Raw genomic sequence first — 21,477 nt, forward strand, 5'->3', positions numbered from 1 at the left:
TTCAAATTGTTGCTGTTGAGAACCTTGTCGAGCTGGAGGACGCAGACGACGTCACCTTTATGTTCGTGGACAAAGGCTAAGTTCAAGGTCTATTGTATAATCTGACCACCATCACACCATCTTTCTGCATGCGCCTTCAAAGTGCGAAGCCATGCTTTAGAACGTGTAGTCCCTGAACAAACCCCTTACAATTCAAGGGGAACCATGGGAGGCTGTGAGGAACTTCACACTTTGGTAGACTCTGTAGATTATCAGAAACTATGGTGGTCACTGGCGATCAAAGGTGCCTCTTTAAGGACGTTGCACGTTGCGGACGGGTAGAGGGTAAGGTGTCACCCAGTTTCAACAAGTCCAGTGGTGAAAGACAAGGACTCCCTTTCTCACTATTCGTCTTCAGCTTTGTTAGCGATGAGCCTACCCGTCTGCCTCTGAAATTTCGGGAATCTAAATGCTGCCACAGAAACTGCGACAGTGTGATTCATGTCTTACGTATCTAAAACATGATCTCTACTCGCGGAGGTTGTACAAAATCCTCCATCTCTTGATGACCGTTTTCTCTAAATCATTCGTTGAGTGCGATTGGGATACTGGATCAGCAATACTGAGGTACGCCAGATGGCTTTATGAAAAGGGAACTATCAGGAAGGTCAGCTTCCTGAAAGCAACCACTGAATGCCCGAAATCTACTGAGACTCTCAGCTCCGCTAGATGTTGACTAGACAGACAACACCCCCTCAATATGCAGAGCCTCACAGCCTTGTATCAAACCCAGACAGCGCGAGTCAGCGTTGGTCAAGGTCATCCAACGCCCCCGCACTATGCAGCGCGTCACAGCCTCGTACCAAAGCCAGACGCGTGAGTCAGCGTTGATCAAGGTCAGACAACGCCCCGGCAATATGCAGCACGTCGCAGCCAGACCGCGTGCATCAGCATTGGACCGAGTTCAGGCAGTGTCCTTCCAATAAATAGCTTCAGACCGTTTTGCTTTTCTCACTCGCACGCACTCACGCTCTCGCATTCGCTAGTTCGGAATATAGCCGTTGTGTTCCCTTCTGTGAGTCTTTTTTCGGCAACTAAGCATTGCAGCGGGTCAACAGCAGATACCACAGATTGGGGAATCAGCAGATATAACAGGAACTCTTCCGCAATGGCGAACTATTCACGATTCATGGGTTATGTTAGGTAGGCTATGTACTTAACACGTTAGAGGACCGTCTGCCGAGGAGAGCTGTTTTCGACCAGCCCTATGCTGAGTGGAAGCAATGGAGAGGCAGACAGTCAATGACCTGGATTCAGAGTATAAAGTCACTAATCAGTAACGCCAATCAGGTTGACAACTGGATGGACGGAACTCAACCCATTAATGGTTAATGAAACTGGAAGTTACGGCTCAATCACACATTTAGTGGCGTTGAAGACCGCAATCCGCAACTTCCTTTAAATAACTAGGTGGTTTAGTACGAACAAAATGGCCATGCCACCTACTCCAATACTAGACCATATCTCCTTCGCTCTTCACCAGTCCAGGACCGAAGCCTAAACAGCTGGAACCAACATGGTTTATAGCTGATGAACTGAACCGAAATGATACACTACTGCAGCTCCAATTTTCGGAAAAATAACCCCCTAGAGAGAATCTCTCCTGAAAAACCGCATCAAACACATGGTCTGTGACCACTGTCCTGCTGCCTGTGATTGCTGTATTCAATTAGAGAGCTGAAATAGAATAAAGTATTGCGGTCAGTGGCGTCGACATGTACCGACAAACATCATCATCATCATCGTCAGCTGTAATAACCGCGTACTTCTCGTACAGTGGTTGTAGCTGACAGTTTCGTTCACCGATGATTTGGTGGGGGGGATAGCTAGCTGCGCACTGCAGGCGGGAGCTGATAAATACGGCACTGTCAGTGAACTGTCAAGTGGGGGGATTGGGGAGGGAGCTATGCATTGAAGGCAATAGCTTGGATGCACGAGTGTCATTGAGGTCGCGACTGGGCCATGTTTGACAATGTTCCGAACCATTGATGTATCCTGTTTCGGAGTCCCTATCCAGGAAGACGGTAGTGACCAGCGCAGCTGAGTTTGCTGGTAATGGCTTACATACTTCGCTGCCAGGTCATTGTTTGGCCGCCTCTGGCTCTCTTCCACCCTTCACGTGGTTGTGAGAAAAGAACCCTTTGGGGAATTCGGTCGACATACGCAGTCCAGATTCGGGCAATGCTCCGAAGACATCGATGGTCAAACACTGAAAGTCTTTTGACGTCCTCGGCGCGCAGCGGCCAGGTTTCTGATCCATATAGTAATATGGAGCGCACCGCAGCATTGTAAACTCGACCCTTGACAGGGAAGCTGATGTCACGCCTACGCCACAGGTGACGTAGGTTCGCAAAAGCTGCTCTGGCCTTCCCAATCCAGATGGAAATATCATCTTTCGCGAGACCACCGGGACTGATACAGCTGCCCAGGTAAACGAATTTGTCCGCTACTTCAATTGGCTCATGAGCAAGCATGAGGCTAGGGTTCGATCCGACCCAGTCTTGCAGTAGCACTTTACACTTAGCAAGTGTGAAGCGCATGCCGAATCGAGGGTACCGATAAACGAAGCATCAGCAATCTGTCGTGGGCTAGTAGGGGGGCGTTTGCTACCAGAAAAATGGTCTCTTGTGGGGGGGGGGGGGGAGATCAGGAAATCGAAAACCAATTGTAAATACCTAATGAACACGTGTTGGTGAGGCAAGAAGACAGTCTTCAATAGTCGTAATTTGTGTGTATAAATAACAAATGAACTCGAAATATTGTAAAGACAAAAAGAAAAAAACGACAAGAGGAGAAATCCAAAAAAAGTAAACGGAATGCTTTATAAGGTATACACTTCATGAGTTGAGGGCGTGGGATAATCAGGAGAGTGTGTAGTCCTCGAGGAGAGAAATGCAGAGGTATCCGGTGGAACTTAGTGCGGATGAAGAGACCTAAGTCATTAGTCAATAAGCAACAGGAAAATGAAATCAGAGACACATTCGTATGCGGTTCGTTGTGAATGTTAACAGTGTCATGGGTGAATGTGTGCGTGCGTGTCTGTGTGTGGATTTAGGGGAGGCAAAGTTAGACTGTAGCAGAGGTAGAGTAAAGACACAACATCAAATGCGATTGAGTAGGATGATCTGGCAGACTAGTTGGGCAGCTGAGTGACCTCCACACAAATAAACAAAATTAACCGACAAGGTGTGGGATCAAATCATAACCATGAAGATTGACTGAATCGAGCGAAAGCGCACCCATAAATATTAGTAGGTAGAGACATCTCACACCGGCTCTCCGCCGGCCCCAACAACAACGTTCGTACCTGGAGCAGGGGCCTGTCCCGGTGGATAGGATAACTTTTCCAAGTCACTCAAATAAACCTCAGGTACCAGGATGTGTGTGCCACCGATAATCACATCCCACTGTTTTCCCGATGCAGTGTTCATCACCTCGTAGGCACAACGCATTTCGGAATACGAGACGCCCCCAACAACAAAGAATATTAGTCTAGGCCCAGAACGCGGTTGCTGACTTTTGTCCCGGTGCCATTGACCGTATCGTGCTGACATTGAGGCAGCGCCACCACGGGGACCCGGACCCCGCACGGGACCACCACCGAAGCAGGGGAATAGTTTCGGGTCAAGTTTGTCCTCACAAGCATCCTGGAAAAGTGACATGGGAAGTGGGAAGAAACAATACCATTAACGTGAGTAGCTTGGACTCAAAACGGAACTCAAAGGGTGAAGTTTCCACGTGTGAGCGAGATGAAACACACCAAACGGAATTCAAGCAACATTAAAGCCCATAGTTCAATGAACATTACTAAGATAGGGTCAGTGAATGAGGGACTGTTCAGTTGTGGCATCCGTTCAGTCAGCATTTTCTAAGCACGACGGCCAACAAGTTGCGGAGTCATCGTTCGTGGTTTGCGTAAAGTATCAGTTGGATTTTGACCATGGTTCAAAACTGTGATCACTGGAACGGCATTGAGCCGAATGGTGGAGTTGGAAGGAGATTTCTCTAGGTGGGAAATCAGTCAGTCTCTTTTATGAAAGAGAAGAGAATCAGGCTGCGCAACTAAACCACAAGAAAAATCGCCGAAGTTCAGTTTAGCAACAAAAACGAAAAAATTAAGGACAGTTTTACCTGGTCAAGGTGGCTACAAACCATACCGATCGGTCAACAAATCGCTATACTGAAGGAGAAAATTAACTACTTTGAGAAAATGGGTAGGGTATTTTGAAGGAAGGAAGGAAGTTATTCGGTAGCCTGCCAACACTCACCTCCATCAGGTCTTTAATGTATGGTGTCCAGCGAGACATTTGATAGCGTGGACCGTCCTCCTTCTGACGCCTGTTGGATGGTAAGTACGGCTGTGGGACCTTTCGTCGTCCAATACCCTGAAAAATAAACAAAATAGGAGTTCAGCTGAAATACCCTTTCGGTGTTTAGCTGTCTCGCAACCCGAAGGAAGTAAGAGGGCTGAGGTACTGCTTGGTTTCCAAAGCTCAGACAAAAGCAGCCGAGACGCAGAGGTTACGTTCGAACAACGGACCCTCCGGTCAGTAAAGTCACGCCTAAACCACCAAGCTGCCTCGTGGTCTCCGATACCCTGAGACAAGGCAGACACAGAAACGTACAACATTCTTACTGATAAACACCAGCTCCACCATAATTACGGGTTTTTAGCTGAATACCAAAAAATATTAGATTCGTCTCAAATTTCGGTATACCATCATCGCCAGTGACTCCATGTGATCACATCGACAGAGACGTTTCGTCTCACAGACGATCGTGTAGCGAATGCTTATTCATCTGAAGATAACGTTGAGAATGACCGATGAGCAGCACGAGAAATGGAAGTCAGGTGTTGCGCCCGAAAATGCTAAAAGAGTGAAGAGAATATCGGTGTCGCTTCTTCTGCTCAGTCACAGTGTGGTACTTCCCACACGTGACGTTCCTGTGCAGCACTCAAAGTAGTGTTCACTGTTGTGAATGGCACGCTGCGGTCAACTTAATTCTGTCTAGTAACCCCACTGATGAATCCAAAACGAATTACTGGTAATACTTACACCCCCAGCTGCATCTTGGATAACTGGTACGCCCAGGTTGGCCAGATTTCGTATGATATTTGCCTGGGGCGTCGGGATTTGAGCGTGTTGTATCAACTTGATCAAGTTTTCTTCGCTTGTTCCACAACGCTGGACGACGTAGAGGTAAATGATCCTCAGTTTGTCGTAGGCAGACACCGATTCATCGATCAGAATCGGAACCATCGTTCTCATATGGTCCTTGATTCGTTCGCCTTCTGCATCGGTTCCCATAGCTAAGTCCTGCCAAACGGGAAGATGGGAAATGAATGTAATCTGGGAGGGCAAACAACATGGGCTGCAGATCTAACCGACCAATAGGCAGAAAGTCGCTTTCAGGTAGTACAGATCAACACGTGATGAAGCGAGGATACTCAGCTCCACGAAATGATAGGATACGGAAGATGAACCAAATGCTATATGTGAGAATGCAGACACAAACATTTACCACCATCGTGGAGAAGAACGAGGAACACAATCCTCCGCTGCTTCCTGAAGATTTTTCTACTCGAAGAACCAAAGCAAGGGATAAGCACATTACAAACCTGTTCGACCTTGCACAACTTATTCGCATGATCCTGATAGGTTTGCATACAATCTTCAGCCAGGTGGAAGTGCGTGGAATACATGGACAATTCTTTTTGATATTGCGGCATTTTCTTCAGCATCTGGCTCAAATCACGCATCGAGGTTTTCTCACCCGCACTAACCATGCGTTTGTCTTCAGCGAACTTTTTCAACTTGCTGGTTACCTGAAATGAGATGGAAGTAGAACAAGTAAAAAAAAGCTTTTCTCACTAGGGACGTGACACAGTCTAAGACACCAAATTGCATTTGACCAGGAACTCATGTTCGCTTTGTGAATCAGCTTATTCTCTGTTGCATAATGACCCTACGGGGTTCTGCTACTGATAAGCACGAACCAACCAGGGGAACCATATGAACAAGAATGCTACCGAACAAAAACGAGCGGATTTCACTGCACAGCGCAAGATGTCTAGCTGCCAAAGTACGAGTGATCAAATCAAGGTAGAAGGGGATCTGGTCACTCGTGAAATCGGAGGCACAAACATAAGCAATGTCTTCCGGATTTCAACTGGTAGAGACTCGTCCATAGGCTGGAGGTCAGGTGTCCGTCATCACCTAAAACTTTGTCTTTCTGTGGGTCCTACACGCACCACAATACACTGCTGAAGCAAGTCAATATGATACACTCAAAAGCACTAACTGCATCGTTTTGATCAAGCTGGGGCCAAGATGGGGTTACGGCTTTTGCCAACCTCGTTGCCGATTGTTAAGCAATCCGAGACATCCATCTTTGTCTTCTTGTCGGTCACCATAAAGCAGTGTATCAGGCACACGTGAGTCAAGATCTGTGGGCGTAGACTTTGCACTATAGGTTAACTCGTGTGTGCATTACGTGTGCACCATGCGCGAATGAGTAATGCATTCAACTTGGGACGTCCTCATTTAGAATAAATGGTTTAGTGATTCCCCGATTTCACATGTCATTTTGCATGCTGAGGGTATGGAAGGTTTGGTACAACCAACGCATTAATTCGATCCATCACTAGCCAACACGAAAGAAAAAAGCTTTCGGCTGTAGCACCCTTCTGGTGCCTAGCTGCCATGCCACCCGAGGGAAGCAGGAGGGCTGGGATACTGCCAGGTTGCCCAAGCCTAGACAGGGGAAGTCGAGTGGCGGAGGTCGGATTCGAACCACGAACCTTCCGGTCAGTAAATCTGCGCTCTAACCACTTGGGCCATCTCGCCCCAATAGCCAACAGGAACACTGCTCAGCTAGTAATTTCCTGGGGGTCACGTGTCCGGCGCTAACGCCGACACCGCACCCATTATTTGAACCCAAGAAACCGCCGTTGAGCGAAGTGTGGAAACCAAATTATTTCAGCAGACACAGAAATGAAACAACTGTAGGGACACCGCGGTGAAGCACAAACAGATGTGCTGTGACTGATTTAGACGGATCAAGTCTATTGGTTGAAAATTGTCTGGATTCGCATCACTGTCACATGAACAGTCCTACTCCTGTCCCTGCATAAGGATGACTGTTCAAATGAGTGATGAGGACTGTTTCGAATCTCGCAAACCGACTGGACCTCGCTGTGGTGTGGCGGTTTGTATATCCCGGCGACTCATTGAGCTGTACTGCGGGGAGGATTCCGCGTGACACTCACAGGGTCTCTCATACCAGGTGGGTCCATAGGTTGAGGTCCGACGAACACAGTCTCCTGGCGCTCCAGGTTGGAGGGTTGGAACAGGTGTGGCAGCATGTTCCCTGAAAATAGCAATGTACTTGCATATCCAGCCCAACACTGCTGCCTTGCGGTTGTGCTTTTGAGCCAAAAGCTTTAGTTGGGGATCTTAATCGTCCTCCTCTCTTGGTGTGGGCAACCTGGCAGTATCCCAACCCCTGTACAACCATGACATTCACGACTAACAACACCATCATGCCACATCGGCCGTCGCGTGGTGCCATCAGCCGGGTCGCCTTACTTGTTGCACACAACCGGGCGGATAAGCAAAAACATGCTACTGCTGACACCCTCATTCTCACGCTTTCACGTTTTCCGTCTCCACCCATCCCCACACAAATTTGAATGCTGTCTCCGCAAGCCATGGTACTGGGACTGACCGTTTTGCTGGCCCTGAATCACAATCAGCTGCAGCTTCTGTACGTTCGAGTTCAGCCACAAACCTGTCTACTTAGCCACCTTCCATGTTCGCACACTGAGGCTCTTGCTCGTACACTGGGTTCCCTCTGCATTGATGTATGTTGTCTGTCAGAAATCAGGACTCAAGTAATGTTGTCGAACTGACCGCCGCCTCGCTCTCTTCCAGGTTTCGGCTGCGCACCTCTGGTGATGCAGAGGCCGCTGCAGCTGGATATGCTGGGGTGGGTATTGTATTGAGCGAACGAGCGGAAGCGTCTCTGCTTGATTGGACACCCGTAGACAGTCGCCTCTGGGCGATTCGTTTGGCAACATCGGTGAGAGAATCTAGAGGAAGTGAGGTTCAACGCACCTTGTTTATTGTTTCTGCTTACGCCCCAACTGACTGTAACTCTGAATCTGCCAAGGACAGTTTCTATGACGCTCTAGGTGCCCTTCTACAGCAGGCTAAAAGCTCAGATATCGTTGTGGTTGCTAATGATATGAGCACCCACGTAGGTAGACCAAGCGCTGCTGAGGCCCTATTGGGTGGTTGCCTTGAATTGGTTACGAGACGCACTGGCGACGGAAATCGCAGACTGTTGTTGTGCCGTACCGATTTCCGGAACAACGGGAATCGTTTGACGGTGTGATTCCCACTAACGAATTAGTCACGAATCTAAATAAACCACATTACCGTCAGTTACCGGTTGGGTGGGCCTATCACTGTCTGCCTCTCCTTTTGGGACACCAGCGTGGACTCCCACCGTGTACTTGTGCGCTACTGCTTTTCATTACACCTTTCAGATCTACACAAAACTTACGTGCCTTATTTAGCCAGTGAGAAGCTAATGAACCCAGAAATCAAGAGGAACTTTCAGAACTGTCTCCTCGAAAATCTGCCCGAACTTGCTATATCGGATATCAATGGGCACTGGCAACAGATATTCGCAGGGCTACTCAGTTAGAACTTGTGTTTTTTGTAATACCCAGCCAACCTCATCTAAACATTGGATTTCCACTAGGAACGTGACTTTGCTGGAGGCCTGGTGACAGAATACTCCTGGCCGCAATCATAACTTAACCCGACGCATCACTCGATGCAAGGTAAAACTGAATTTCGGTACAGACCACGAAGCTTGGTGGACTCGAAAAGTCTAAGGAATCGAAGATGTACTCAAGCGTCATCGTGCTGCTGGTCCTGACGACCTCCCACCTACTCTTTTCAAGGATGGCGGTGGATTCCTCAGCCAGTGTCCATCTAGCCTATCTGGGTCTAATTGGGAGGAGACCCTAGACAACTGGGGTGAATCGATAGCGGTATCCATTTTCACAAACGGTACTCGTAGTGGATGTAATGACCACAGAGGTGTTAGTTGACGCCAGTTGTGACAAGGCTTCTGGCTTCACTGATTCTTTGTCGTCTTACGGTGGTACGCGAAGTCCTGACTCGTGAGAATCAGGCGGGATTTGGACAGGGTATAGGCTGCGTTGACCACACCTTCACACTCAGTCAGGTGTTAGAGCAACGCCACATGTACAGGCTACCCACAATCCTGGTATTCCTTGACTTCAAGGGTGCGTTTGATTCTGTTGATCGATCAGTGCAGTTAACTACGCTTGCTCAACGGGGTATGCCCCAGAAGTTTGCAAACATAATCCGATCCCTATATCCATATACTTCTGGGCGGGTTAGAGTGTATGATGAGACAAGGAAGTCCACTCTCTCCATTCTTGTCCAACTCCATCATTGATGAAATAATGAGGCGAACACTGGACGGTCTTCAAAACCCCGGTGTGTGAATTGCTGCTCGTGAGAGCCTGGTCGGCCTGGAGTACACAGTAAACATCGCCCTAATCTCTGAAGACCAAAGTGAAGCACATGCCTTATTGAGTAGACTGACCACTATTGTACCTTCTTTTGGCATGCGTCTCAAGTGCAAAGTCATGCTTCAGAACGTACCATCTGCGAACATATCCCTTACAATTCAAGGAGAATCACTGGAGATTGTGGAAAACTTTACATAACTCGATAGTTGTATTAGCTCTGACGGAAATGTCAGTGATGAACTCAGTGCAAGAACCTCAGAGGCTCGAATCACGTTTGCTAATTTGCGTCACTTGTGGCGTCAGAAAGGCATCTCACTAGATCTTAAGGGTCGTACCAGGCGTACCAGGCTACAGTAAGGGTGAGGTGATTAGACAACGGGTATTTGGTTGTGCTACAGGTACTTCAATCCGGGAAAACATCCAGCATCATCCACTACGATGGCTCGGTCGTGTGCTACGCATGCCGAAACACTGTCTACCGAGACGAGTGTTGTTCTCCGCACCTCCTTCAGAATGGCGCGAACCGCGAGGCGGCAGAAGGGTGTGAAAGATATCACGAAGAGTTTGGGAGTTGTTGGTGTTGTACGCCTTCCAGGATCGGGTCCCCGTGATTCCAACTGTGCTTGGTTGGAGACGTTGCAGTAGATGGCGGCTAATCGATGTCACTGGCGTGCTTTCTGTCAGTTTTTTCCAGATTATCTGACTGAGCTCTTCGAGGTAGAGGTATCAGATTATCTGACTGAGCGCTTCGAGGTAGAGGCACCTCAGAATGCTTGATATGGGCTAGCACTAGGATCCACCCTCACCTACTTCTTTCTCTTCTTTTCACTTTAGGGCTTTATATATAATTAAACGACTGTTATGGTTGTACAGCGGAGAAGCATCAGTGTTGAACACTGATGTCATGCTGTCGATGATGACCACGAGTTAAACGCAAAAACTGTCACAAGGCTGACCGTTGCGTTTCACCTTAAAACGCCTGCAACGAGTTAAAGTGGATTTAAGCATTAAATGTGCATGGCAAGCTTTTATGCACAATCACTGGAGATTAGAAAGCCCCCTCGGTTGGCCACAGGACAAATACGGCAGCTGCGGTATCATGAAAAGGCGAAAAAACGTTCCGCGTCCACTTCGTCATTGGTAAGACATGGGAAGATAATTCGAAGTCATGATGGAAAACCTGATATGATGTAGAGTTTTGTTCAATGGGGGGAGGAAAATCCACATGCCAGCACTAAGGGGAAGCAGCACCCTGCATCAAGGGACCCAAGGAGCAAAATTCTTAACTTTTACTTGAACCGTTCAGCTGTAGTACCCTTTCGGTACCTAGCTGCCATGCCACCCGAAGGTGGGATACTGCCAGGTTGCCCAAGCCTAGACAGAGGAAGTCGAGAGGCAGAGGTTGGGTTCGAACCACGGACCTTCCGGTCAGTAAATTCGCGCTCGCCCCGCATTCCCTTTTCCTGAGATGATGAATCCTCGGAACATTTTTTCTAGATGATAATACCATAGAAAAAGATATTCAACTGTATCTACCGTTACTTTGCAGACGAGTGTGTTCCGCGAATTGGGTTGAGCCGTACACAACCGTCTTCGGATGGAAAATTCGCGGAAATTATACAGTACATAGTTGGGTCCATTGAAGCAAAAACATGATTTAATACCATGGACGAAGTGAGGACAGGAAGTCAGCCGCTTCTAGTGCAGAATATGAAAGTAATAAATTTGGACAGACACTAATGGCAATTTGCACAATTCCAGCAAACAAAACGGGGTGTTCCGGTCTTATCACAGCTTATCACATGGACGTAGGGGAATCAAGTACTGTTGCCCCATGACTAACAGTTAGCTCCGAGGGTCACACGCGCAGGAAAATTGACGAACAAACAAAGCATCACCGACCTGTTGTGAAACCACTGCGATATGTTGGTGGCGAAGCTCGCACCAAAGTTCGTCGGATTCGTCCAAAATGATTTCCTTGATTCGTTCCTCCGGTCCTGAGGTGTTTACGTAGCTAGTGAAGAGCAGTAAACAGATATCATACCGAAAAATTAGTTCAGCTATCACACAGTCTGAAGACAAAGTGCGCACCGCAATATTTTCAAGTCATCCATTCCTATACAAGAGCCAGGGAGGGGTCAAAGGATGCTATTGTTGTGTCTGCGAGAGCTAGCTGGGTGACTGATGAGCTTGATAGAATTTATTCTATCACGCTGATAGGAAGGAGACACAGGACACAAGATAATAGTCGTTCAGCTGTAACCCTCTTTCGGTGCCTAGCTGCCATGCCATCCGGAGGGAGCACGAGGGCTGGGGTACTGCCAGGTTGTTCAAGTCTAGACAGTTAAAGTCGAGAGGCAGAGGTCGGGCTGAAACCACGAACACTCCGGCCGGTAAATTCACGCTCTAACCACTTGAGCCATTTTGCCTCACATATATATGGGTAATAAAGGTATTATTGTGTGCATATCAACTATACTATACTATACTATACTATACTATACTATACTATACTATACTATACTATACTATACTATACTATACTATACTATACTATACTATACTATACTATACTATACTATACTATACTATACTATACTATACTAATACTTACTATACTATACTATGCTCAAACGGACTATACAGGGATGACGCAGTTTCCTGAATGGGATCCTGGACTTGGATGCGCTAGCAGCAAAGTATACAGACCACCATATACATTTTGGTAACAATAATTGTTCAGCTGTGACACCCTTTCGACGCCTCGCTGCCGTTGCACTCAAAGTAAATACAAGGGTTGGGATTTTGTCAGGTTGCTCAAGCCTAAACCGGAGTGGTTGAAATGCTGCGGTCGGGTTCGGACCACGGACCTTTCGGCCAGTAGGCTCCCCCCCACCCCCTAACCACTGAGCTGTGTCAAGGCTATGGAAAATGTTTTGACGGATCTTCGATTGGCCAACTATTGGCAGACGATCAACTAGCTCCATATTGCTGACTTCGGTTTGAGTCCAGTTTCATAGCAAAAGAAACATAAGTTTTGAGTGAACTGTTACTATTTAAGTGGATCGGGTAAATCCCTTCAATCTCCAGTTGTTCCAAATATCAGATCCTTGGTTGTCCCTGTGGCCTGTGTCCGCTACAATGCTGTCGAAAGACAAGCGTGATCAGAGGAGAAACTATCTCCCGATAAGCTATACTCCAATCAGTGAATGGTGTTCCAACAGTCTGCGAACAATCCCAGGGGACCAGAAAGCCCAAGAGATATCAGTTCAGAATCACTAAATTTGTAAGTTGAGAGTGACAACTCGACTAAACGATTGAACCACATCCCGACAAGACTAGCATACAAAATTACCCACTGAGAGACTCAGTGAACTCAAGCAACTGTATTAGCTGTGCCGGTCGTACAACGGCCGGCGCAATTCCAATTCCCACAACGTGAAACAGACAGGATAATACAGTGCGCCACACTTACCGATAGACATCATTCTCAATAGCCAGAAGATCATAGGCCATTGCCTGGAAGGTCAGTTCATGTAACACGGGGGAAATTGGGTCGAAACCACGATCCAGTATGATCAGCTGACTGCGGTCCTTTTGGGGACCCTGAGAACGACCGGGCGAGAAGGGGACGGAGCGGTGGAAAAAGTCCAAAAGAGTCAGAGAATAACACGGGGGTGAGAGTTGTTAAGGCTAACCGCGTCTGTCAGTTGAACGCAATGGGCTGTTAAGTGAAGATTAGGCAAGCAAGCGAATGGGCAAGCTCTGGCCATCCACAGTAGAATGTTCTCAAAGTTCCCACGAAAATGGTGGTCAAATCATGTTCTAAGCGAACAGATCCAGAGTTCAGGTAATATCTACGGAAATCTGTAATTGGTTATGGTGTGAAATTCATGTTTAGACTGGAAGTTCCAGTTGAAGCTTACTTCACTCGGAGTAAAGCAAGAGGGTCGACATCTCAAGTTGCACTAGTGCTCAGACAAGCTCCATTCCTGTCTCACACGGACGGTATCCTGGGAAGTAAAATGTCAAATCATTGCAAAACTGAAACCCAAAATGAAGCTTTGAAAATTGAACGGATAAATGTTTGACAAGAGACGCTTCATGGGGAGTTGATGTTACTAGAGACCGGGTCTAACGCGCCTGAAGGATGGTAAGAGATCTATCCTGCAGGTGTCATCGTACACTCTAAGGGGGTAATGCATAAAACTTGTCGATTGACTCTCATGTAAAATGATAGCTCTTCTCCCAACGTCAGGACAACATCTGCTCTGTAGGCCGATCACTACGACTCACGAATAGTATATACATAAAAAGTTCACGCACCATCCAAGCGAAGACCTCCCCCCTAATACATGTTCTCAACCAATTGCAATACGGGACAGACAATGCAAAAAGGTATTGTGTGATAATTACACCAATAACTTAAATGAAAAAGCAGAATCCATACTTCTGATCCTCTGGTGTATGAGAACACTAAATCTAAAGTGTTGCTTGATAGTGGTAGTGGCGATCACAGTCGTAATGAACGTGTTACTAGAGGTGACGTCACCGGGAATTAGTCCAAAGAGTTGGTGAAATGTGAATGCCCCCAGAAATAGAAGGTTTTTTTCGGTTTCCTGAGGACAGCTCTCTTTTGGGATGGTTTCCAGAGAGCACCCCGGAACATCGTGTCTACAGTGATGTACTGCCAAGCCCGCATTCAAATCAATCCCTAAGAGAAGAGTCAGCCACGAAGTTGTAACAGCTGCTTGGAAGCAATCGCCTCCAGTAACTGAGTACGTCCATTCGGTCACCTATAGCCCAAGGACGATAACAACACATGGCGACACATGTACGCGCTTATTGTCGCGTATGTCTATCCATCAAAGGACTGATTGTATTTTGTCAGGCGTTTCCAGTACGGTTTTTCAGTAGCTGACTGGAACTATCCGATCGTTTCTACTCCTTTCCAAAAATGCCCCAGTGACTACAAGAGGAAAACATCAACGCTTCTCGTAGAAAACGTCTCTGATGCCAATTCGGACTAAAAAAAGTTTTTACCCGGGGCAGTTTCAATGGCAACACAGAGTGGGTGGTGCGACATAATAGTTGGTAGAAAGCAAACATCTTTAAGGGACCAAACTGCCAACCCTCAGAGATAACTATTTCCCAGTATTGAGGTCCCCTAACTCGATCACCGGCATGGACCGTTGGTAGGACTTGTTTCTAGTTCACTTTCTAATAGGCGTGTGAGACGTCTATCGGTAGGTAGACGGCTGATTAAGCTGGCCCAAAACAGTTCAGAACAAAATCATATGTACTGGTCAAGGAGCGCCGCATCAACTCACGTTGAAAACCTAGTTGGCTTGAAACACTCTAGTGAATGTCTCGTGGTATGGACGCATACAGAACTGGACTACACAGAACTGTAATTCTCTTGTTCGTATTTTTTTACCGTTTCGAAAATAGGTATCTTTGGAAATAAAACAGGTTCACCGTCAAATTAAGGGTTGGAGTGTGGATCGAACACGAAAGTTATCATCTAACTATCCTTGGCTGATGTCAATCAAACGACCGAGATCCAACGCGAAAAAAATCGAAGCTGTACGAATGCTAGAGTCAAAGGTGTACACTTCAACTCTGGGGAGCCCAAAAGTGCATGGCAGGTTGAAGTCAGGTTGAGAGCACGGACAGAACGCATCGAAGCCAATTTGCAGCTGTCAAAGACCACGTAAATTCTGCACGATTTTGTGACTATGAAAGCAGATGTTCTGCCAATCGAAAAATGGAGGCTCAAACTGTGCCACTCAAATGGGTCATCTTTACAAAGCCAGTATAGCCATCATTCCCGTCCTGATTCTTGTTTGGCTGAAGGGAAACAAAGACTAACACAACTCACCTCACCCATTTGTGGATCGTCCGCTTTGTAGGCATCCAATTTTTGCTGCACCATTTGGGCGAACTCGGCTTCCTATCATNTGAGAATTGAAACAAAATACATTCAATCAATTCGGGGTAAAATGTACCGGCGGATCAAACTGAGGAACGAAATCTTACTCTGTAAGTGGTTCGGGAAGAACATTCAGTCGTAACAACCTTTCGGTGCCTATGTGCCATACTACCCGAAGGAAACAAGAGAGTTTGAAGCTAATGCGGTCGATCGCGGAATAGATCAGAGGTACAATTCACACATTCAAACAAATCCGTTAGTGAATTCTGTGGGAACCGCATGGAATAAAAGGCAAAGTTGTGTGCAACGTTCTCTTGGCGTGATTGGACAAGAAAACCCAGAACTGACCGACCATCAATGTAGAGAAAACACTGGTCATAGACAGCGGCTAACTGCCAGTCGGCTGTGTCGACAGTGTTGGAGGGTTTCAAACTCAGGATAAACCAAACGTACCAAGCGCACGAACTAAGGACTAAGATGAGGCATCAACTGGAGTATGGCGGACAAATTCCAGTGAGTTTACAGAACCGGATGTGCGCCTGCCTGAAAAACACTAAAGCTATTCACAATCGATGGGAAAGTCCTCCATCACCTTTCGGAGCGGCACCGTGAAGACGTTACCTCGACTGGTGGCGAAATAAATGTAACAAAATTACCAGATCCAGCAAGCACCTCAAACATAAAAAAAATCGTTCAGCTGTAACATCCTTCCGGTGCCATGCTACCCGAAAGAAGCACGAGGGCTGGGATACTGCCAAGTCGCCCAAGCCTAGGCAGGGGAAGTCGAGAGGCAGAGGTCGGGTTCGAACCACGGACCTTCCGGTCAGTAAATTCACGCTCTAACCACTTGAGCCATCTCGCCCCCATGAGCTATCTCGCCTCAAACATATAACCCGGTATATTCACATAAAGCCTGTCTATTGGGTTAAACCTGCATGCAAAACCTGGCGCGGCTGATCATCATGATTACTATACTGGTTATGGGGTTAGTTATTTGAGTAAATGGCTTTTTAGGTATTTATCAATGAAACCAGAGGACAACTTAGCGAGACCGAGACAAGTGGCATTGGATACAGAGGCAACGATACGATCTTATTTGTCTGGCTGCTAGCGCGAACTGAGGCTACTGGAAACAGCGCACAAACGCATCGCCGCGTTGGGCAGAGGATCCAGAGAGTCTTTGAGACACTACGGACCATGTATGCGTACCGTAGATCATACCGGTTGGGGCTACAGGAGTTGTCACAAGGCGAAAAAGGTGCAACAGATAGTACCTCTCATTCAGTTCATGACGGATTCATCACTATCATCCCAGAGAGCACATTTGTGTTCGCGCTGAGGCTATAGCTTCGCATAATCACAAGGATTTGGTCCTATGGTGAAAATGCCGAATCATCACTCACTGAGAAGAACACTGGCTTTTGCGTCAAATTTGCCGTGTGGAGACCAAGCTGCAAACTGGGGAGGGTTGAGGCTGTGCTCATCGTCGTACAAAAAGCGTGCAAAGTAATCCTACTGCCAGTGTTTTCTTCAGCCATTACAAGATGGCTGAACAGGAAGAGATGAACATTACAGATGACAGTGTTACTAGCGCACGGAAAAGGAAAACAAAGTCTGATGCATGGACACCGTTGGCTGTTCATTAGCGTTTCTAACTACTGGGTGCCTACCCAAGAATGCGATAGTTGTAGCCGAGTCAACTGACTACGCGTTTCATGAACTGACCTTTCGAAAATCAGCTTGTCTCGGTACATGACTGGACCAAATAGGGTCACGTGCAAGTAGGCACATTGTTGAAATTCGCTTCCACCCAGCGTGCTTGACTCGGTGGTTTTCAGTCCTAAGGGATGTTTGTGAAAGTCAAGCATTCGGTCCGACATATTCCTTCGATTTACTGTTTTGTATAAGATGCAGTTTGTCATAGCAAATACTACATTTAAGAGCCACTGATTCCAACGTCCCAGAAAGTTTGAATCGATAGCGATCGTAAAGGCCAGTAGCAGCACTGCGGTCTACGGACACGAACGACTACATACAAGCAGCCGTTTAAGCCACACACGCACACATGCGACCGGGTAAAAAGTGCCAAGTTCAGGAAACAGCAACCACCCATGACTCGAGGGATAAACAAATTGCCCAAATTTCGAATCAGCTAAAAGCGGTTCGCATTACATCGGAGCAACAAGCGCACAATTGGGCGAAATCTGAAAACAGACCACGGGAAAAAAACAATCGAACGAGTGGGAGAATCTGCAGACGGACACGCCCACAGTGTGTTGTTTTTGCATGCATAATGCAATGTCCCGATTTCGGGCATGCTCACCCGGTGCAATCGTTCACCTACAGCGTGATCAGCAAGGAACACCGAAACAAGGATGGACAGGCGGACAACACAACGGCGCGCACGAATCACGGTCCTGGCTTTCGCACTCCAAAAGGATGGGCGAGGAGAATGGGAGACGATATATGCACAGACACACAGACGCGCACGTCAGCTCTTCTCACCACCGTACTCGTTGGATAGGTTAGTGAAGTCACGCAAGCAGAAGCATTGACAGCAAAACTTGTCGTGTATTTCAGTAATATAGGAGGAAGGCAAGCATAAAAGCAGCATGCAGTTAATATTGGAAAAACAATCCAGTATGAATTCTGACCAAACTGGGGCTCATCAAGTGGGCATATGGCAAGATCCGTCGCGTGTCCTAGAAATGATGCTTGGATGCTCTGAAGTAGTCAGAGTTGCGACAAACTTCAGGGTACCGAATAAACCAATGAATTGCCCCGAATAGAAGTATATTAACAAGCAGTAATACAAATCCTGTGTTTCTTGAATATGGCATTACAATCAAGGGCAACACAAACCCAACATGACGAACGTCGTGGTAACCGCCATACTGGTACGAATATCTCCAAGTGCGTTCAGCTGTAGCACCCTTCCGGTGGCTAGCTGCCATGCCACCCGAAGGGAGCACGAAGGCTGGGATACTGCCAGGTTGCCCAAGCCTAGACAGAGGAAGTCGAGAGGCGGATGTCGGATTCGAACCACGGACCTTCCGGTCAGTAAATTCGCGCTCTAACCACTTGGGCCATCTCGTCCCTTATCACCAAGTAATTAAGGCTGAATATGCAGATGATGCAGTCCATACACTTCAGGTATGACACGATTGAAACCTCCCCCTGTATGGTTCTGGTGAGACCACAGTAATGGATTAAAAATCCACCAAACTGCTTGAAGTTAAGCAACGCCTCCTTCCCCCCTCTGGTGATGTTTCGCGAAACTTTGGGGTATGTTGACGACTGCCAGTGACTTGAGGTTTAGTTACTGAAAGACCAAAACATTCTTTCTTCATGTACGCATGGTACCTATCTGTTCAGCATTGTACATTTGAGGTGAAGACGGCCAGTCATTTAAATAGCCTCTTTGGTCAGGGCATACAGAAGAGATCTGCCTCCATTACCGAAGGAACTAAATTAGTTTTATGGAAAAGAGTGGAAAAGGGAATAGCTACCTTGAGCTGAAGCTTGACTCTAATAAAGCAAAAATAGCACAGTGGTTGGGAAGCGAACTTACTGACCGGAAGGTCCGTGGTTCGAACCCAACCTCGACATCAGGACTGCGCCGATCTAGGCTTGGGCAACCTGGCAGTAGTTAAGCCCTCGTGACATCTTTCGGGTGGCGTGGCAGCTGGGCACCGGAAGGGTGTCACATCTGAACACATTAGTACTATTATCATGAATATAAACTCTGCTCTATTCATTGTTTAGTGTTCCAAATTTATTCATAACTCCGAATTCCTGTAAAACCCTTGTAACAATCACTCTTTTCAGCACTCAACAGCTAGCTTGAAAGTGTTCATCCACTACCAAGTAATCGTTTCATTCGAAAACGCAAAACTTATTTTGATGAGTTTATAACTGAAGTTGGATGACAGACATTATGGGTGAAAGCATTGTTGGAGAAATCGGGGACTCGCATGGATTAACAATTGGCCCTTTTGCTGTACACGAGTAGCATGTCCGCCGGCATCGTTCTAAACAGAAGCAACAACACCTCCGAAAAAAGATCGGGCCAACGTCATCAGACAGATGTCTCACGATGAAAGCCAAAAGAGAATGCAAAGAGAGGCTAGCTTGGAAAAAAATTGGGTTTGGTACATTGTGGACACCCTTAGACGCTTGTAAATGGATAACGACGCTTAGTGTTGTAGGTCGATTGATACGATGCTATGTTTCTGCAGGCCAAAAGTTTACGGAACGGGGTAAGGTGGCTCAGTGGTTAGAGCGCGAATTTACTGACTGGTAGGTCCGTGGCTCCAACCCAACCTCTGACTCTCGACTTCCTCTGTCTAGGCTTGGGCAACCTGGCAGTATCGCACTCCTCGTGCCATCTTTCTGGTGACATGGCAGTTAGCCGCCGAAAGAGTGCTGCAACCTTATGGCTCTTCATCGATTCGATTCAAGTCTACGCAACAAAGAGTTGCAGCAGTACTGCCCTAAAATGACAGTAAACACTTGCAACTTTGTGGAACTGGACAACGGTGCTGATGAAAGGGGATGGATTTGCAGCCGAATCACGTATTATTGCTGGCTCCAACGTGGGTCTATGATTGCCTTGGAGGTAGTTTGTGAAGCAATGGTGCTAGCAATGTCTTTTTTAGTAAAAAAAACAACATAAGCAAATGGGATCGAGGAGGAATGAAACCTGGCACGCGAAGAAGCTTGGCTCTCCATTTCCTAGCTACGAACCCAAATCGATCACACCACCATCACTTACAGATGGAGCGGATCAGTAACTGACTGCCGCCCGATCTGGAACACAATTGTGGATTCTGACCACGCATTCGACCGGAGTTGCTACTCCCTTCATTTTCCGGGGTCTAGTATGGTGCGGACAAATGGCTTAGCAACCAAGACTGGTGAATTTATCAGAATCGTCTTCTGGAGTCTCTTCTACTGCACGCTGGAACCAGATCACCACCTATTTGTACAGTGCCGCGAATTTTGTCTGTGGCATCGCGCTACGACGCACGTGCCAGTGCAGAATATCAGACAGAAAAGTGGCACTGTTCGAATGTCGAAGAAACGTTCTCGCCGGTCCAAACATAGCTTGGCCCGACAAATTATTAGATGTCAAGTGAAAGTGAGCGTGCGCGCCAACCTTGAAGTCTGGTGGACACGGAAAGCTAAGGAAATGGAAGGGGACTAGAAAGTTGGGAATGCCCGACGATTATTTCAGTTGATCCCTGCGACCGGTCCCCGGAACTCACCTGTGAGCGAAACCAAAGTGGCGCGACCATCTCCAATAAGAAACGCATCGACTGCCGGGCCGAATACTTGGTATAACAATTCTGGTAGCCACCCGCTGCTAATTATTTGGGTCCTACAGCTGAAGTAGGACTTGGACGATGGATACGGAAATTCCTACAAGCTCGGGGTTTATAACTTCATATGTTCTCTCCAACGTCACCCAGGCCCCAGTTTGGATGACCTCCCACTCGTATTGTCTGGTCTGTTCGCCAGCATTCTCCCCTGACAATTGGGGAGAATCGGTGGTAGTGCACGTTTTCAAAAAAGGAGCTCGTAGTGTGTGCGGTAGTCACACGGGGACCAGATTCACCCTTGTCGGCTTAGGGTGGCTCGTGAAACACTAATATGAGGGCAGCAAGCGGGATTCCGGCCTGGTAGGGGTTGCGTCGACCAAACTTTCATACTACATCAGGTGCTAGAACATCATAATAAATAAAAATAATTATATTTATTATTTATTATTACTATTTAATTTCGTGATCGAGGAGACAGTGAGACGAACACTGGAAGGTATTTAAAACCGTGGACTCTGCCGAAAACCTTATCGATCTTGCATATGAAGACATCGTCCTCGTCCTCCGGGAAAAGACGCAGGTGCTTTTGGATGAACTAAACAAAATCGTCT

At 47.1% G+C, this 21,477-nt stretch overlaps 1 protein-coding gene across 1 annotated transcript; it reads right to left on the reverse strand.

Annotated features, from left to right (window-relative positions):
* Positions 1–2,733: 2,733 nt before the first annotated feature.
* T265_03781 (hypothetical protein) lies at positions 2,734–16,226 on the reverse strand (the record flags this gene model as incomplete). Its single annotated transcript, XM_009168334.1, has 8 exons — positions 2,734–3,686; positions 4,308–4,424; positions 5,097–5,357; positions 5,660–5,866; positions 11,516–11,627; positions 13,089–13,219; positions 15,495–15,539; positions 16,167–16,226. The coding sequence occupies 8 exons, from the start codon at positions 16,224–16,226 to the stop codon at positions 3,306–3,308; spliced, it is 1,314 nt and encodes a 437-aa protein (XP_009166598.1).
* Between the last annotated feature and the right edge of the window lie 5,251 nt (positions 16,227–21,477).

The sequence above is a fragment of the Opisthorchis viverrini genome, assembly GCF_000715545.1.
Source record: "Opisthorchis viverrini unplaced genomic scaffold opera_v5_60, whole genome shotgun sequence".
Classification (NCBI taxonomy): domain Eukaryota; kingdom Metazoa; phylum Platyhelminthes; class Trematoda; order Opisthorchiida; family Opisthorchiidae; genus Opisthorchis; species Opisthorchis viverrini.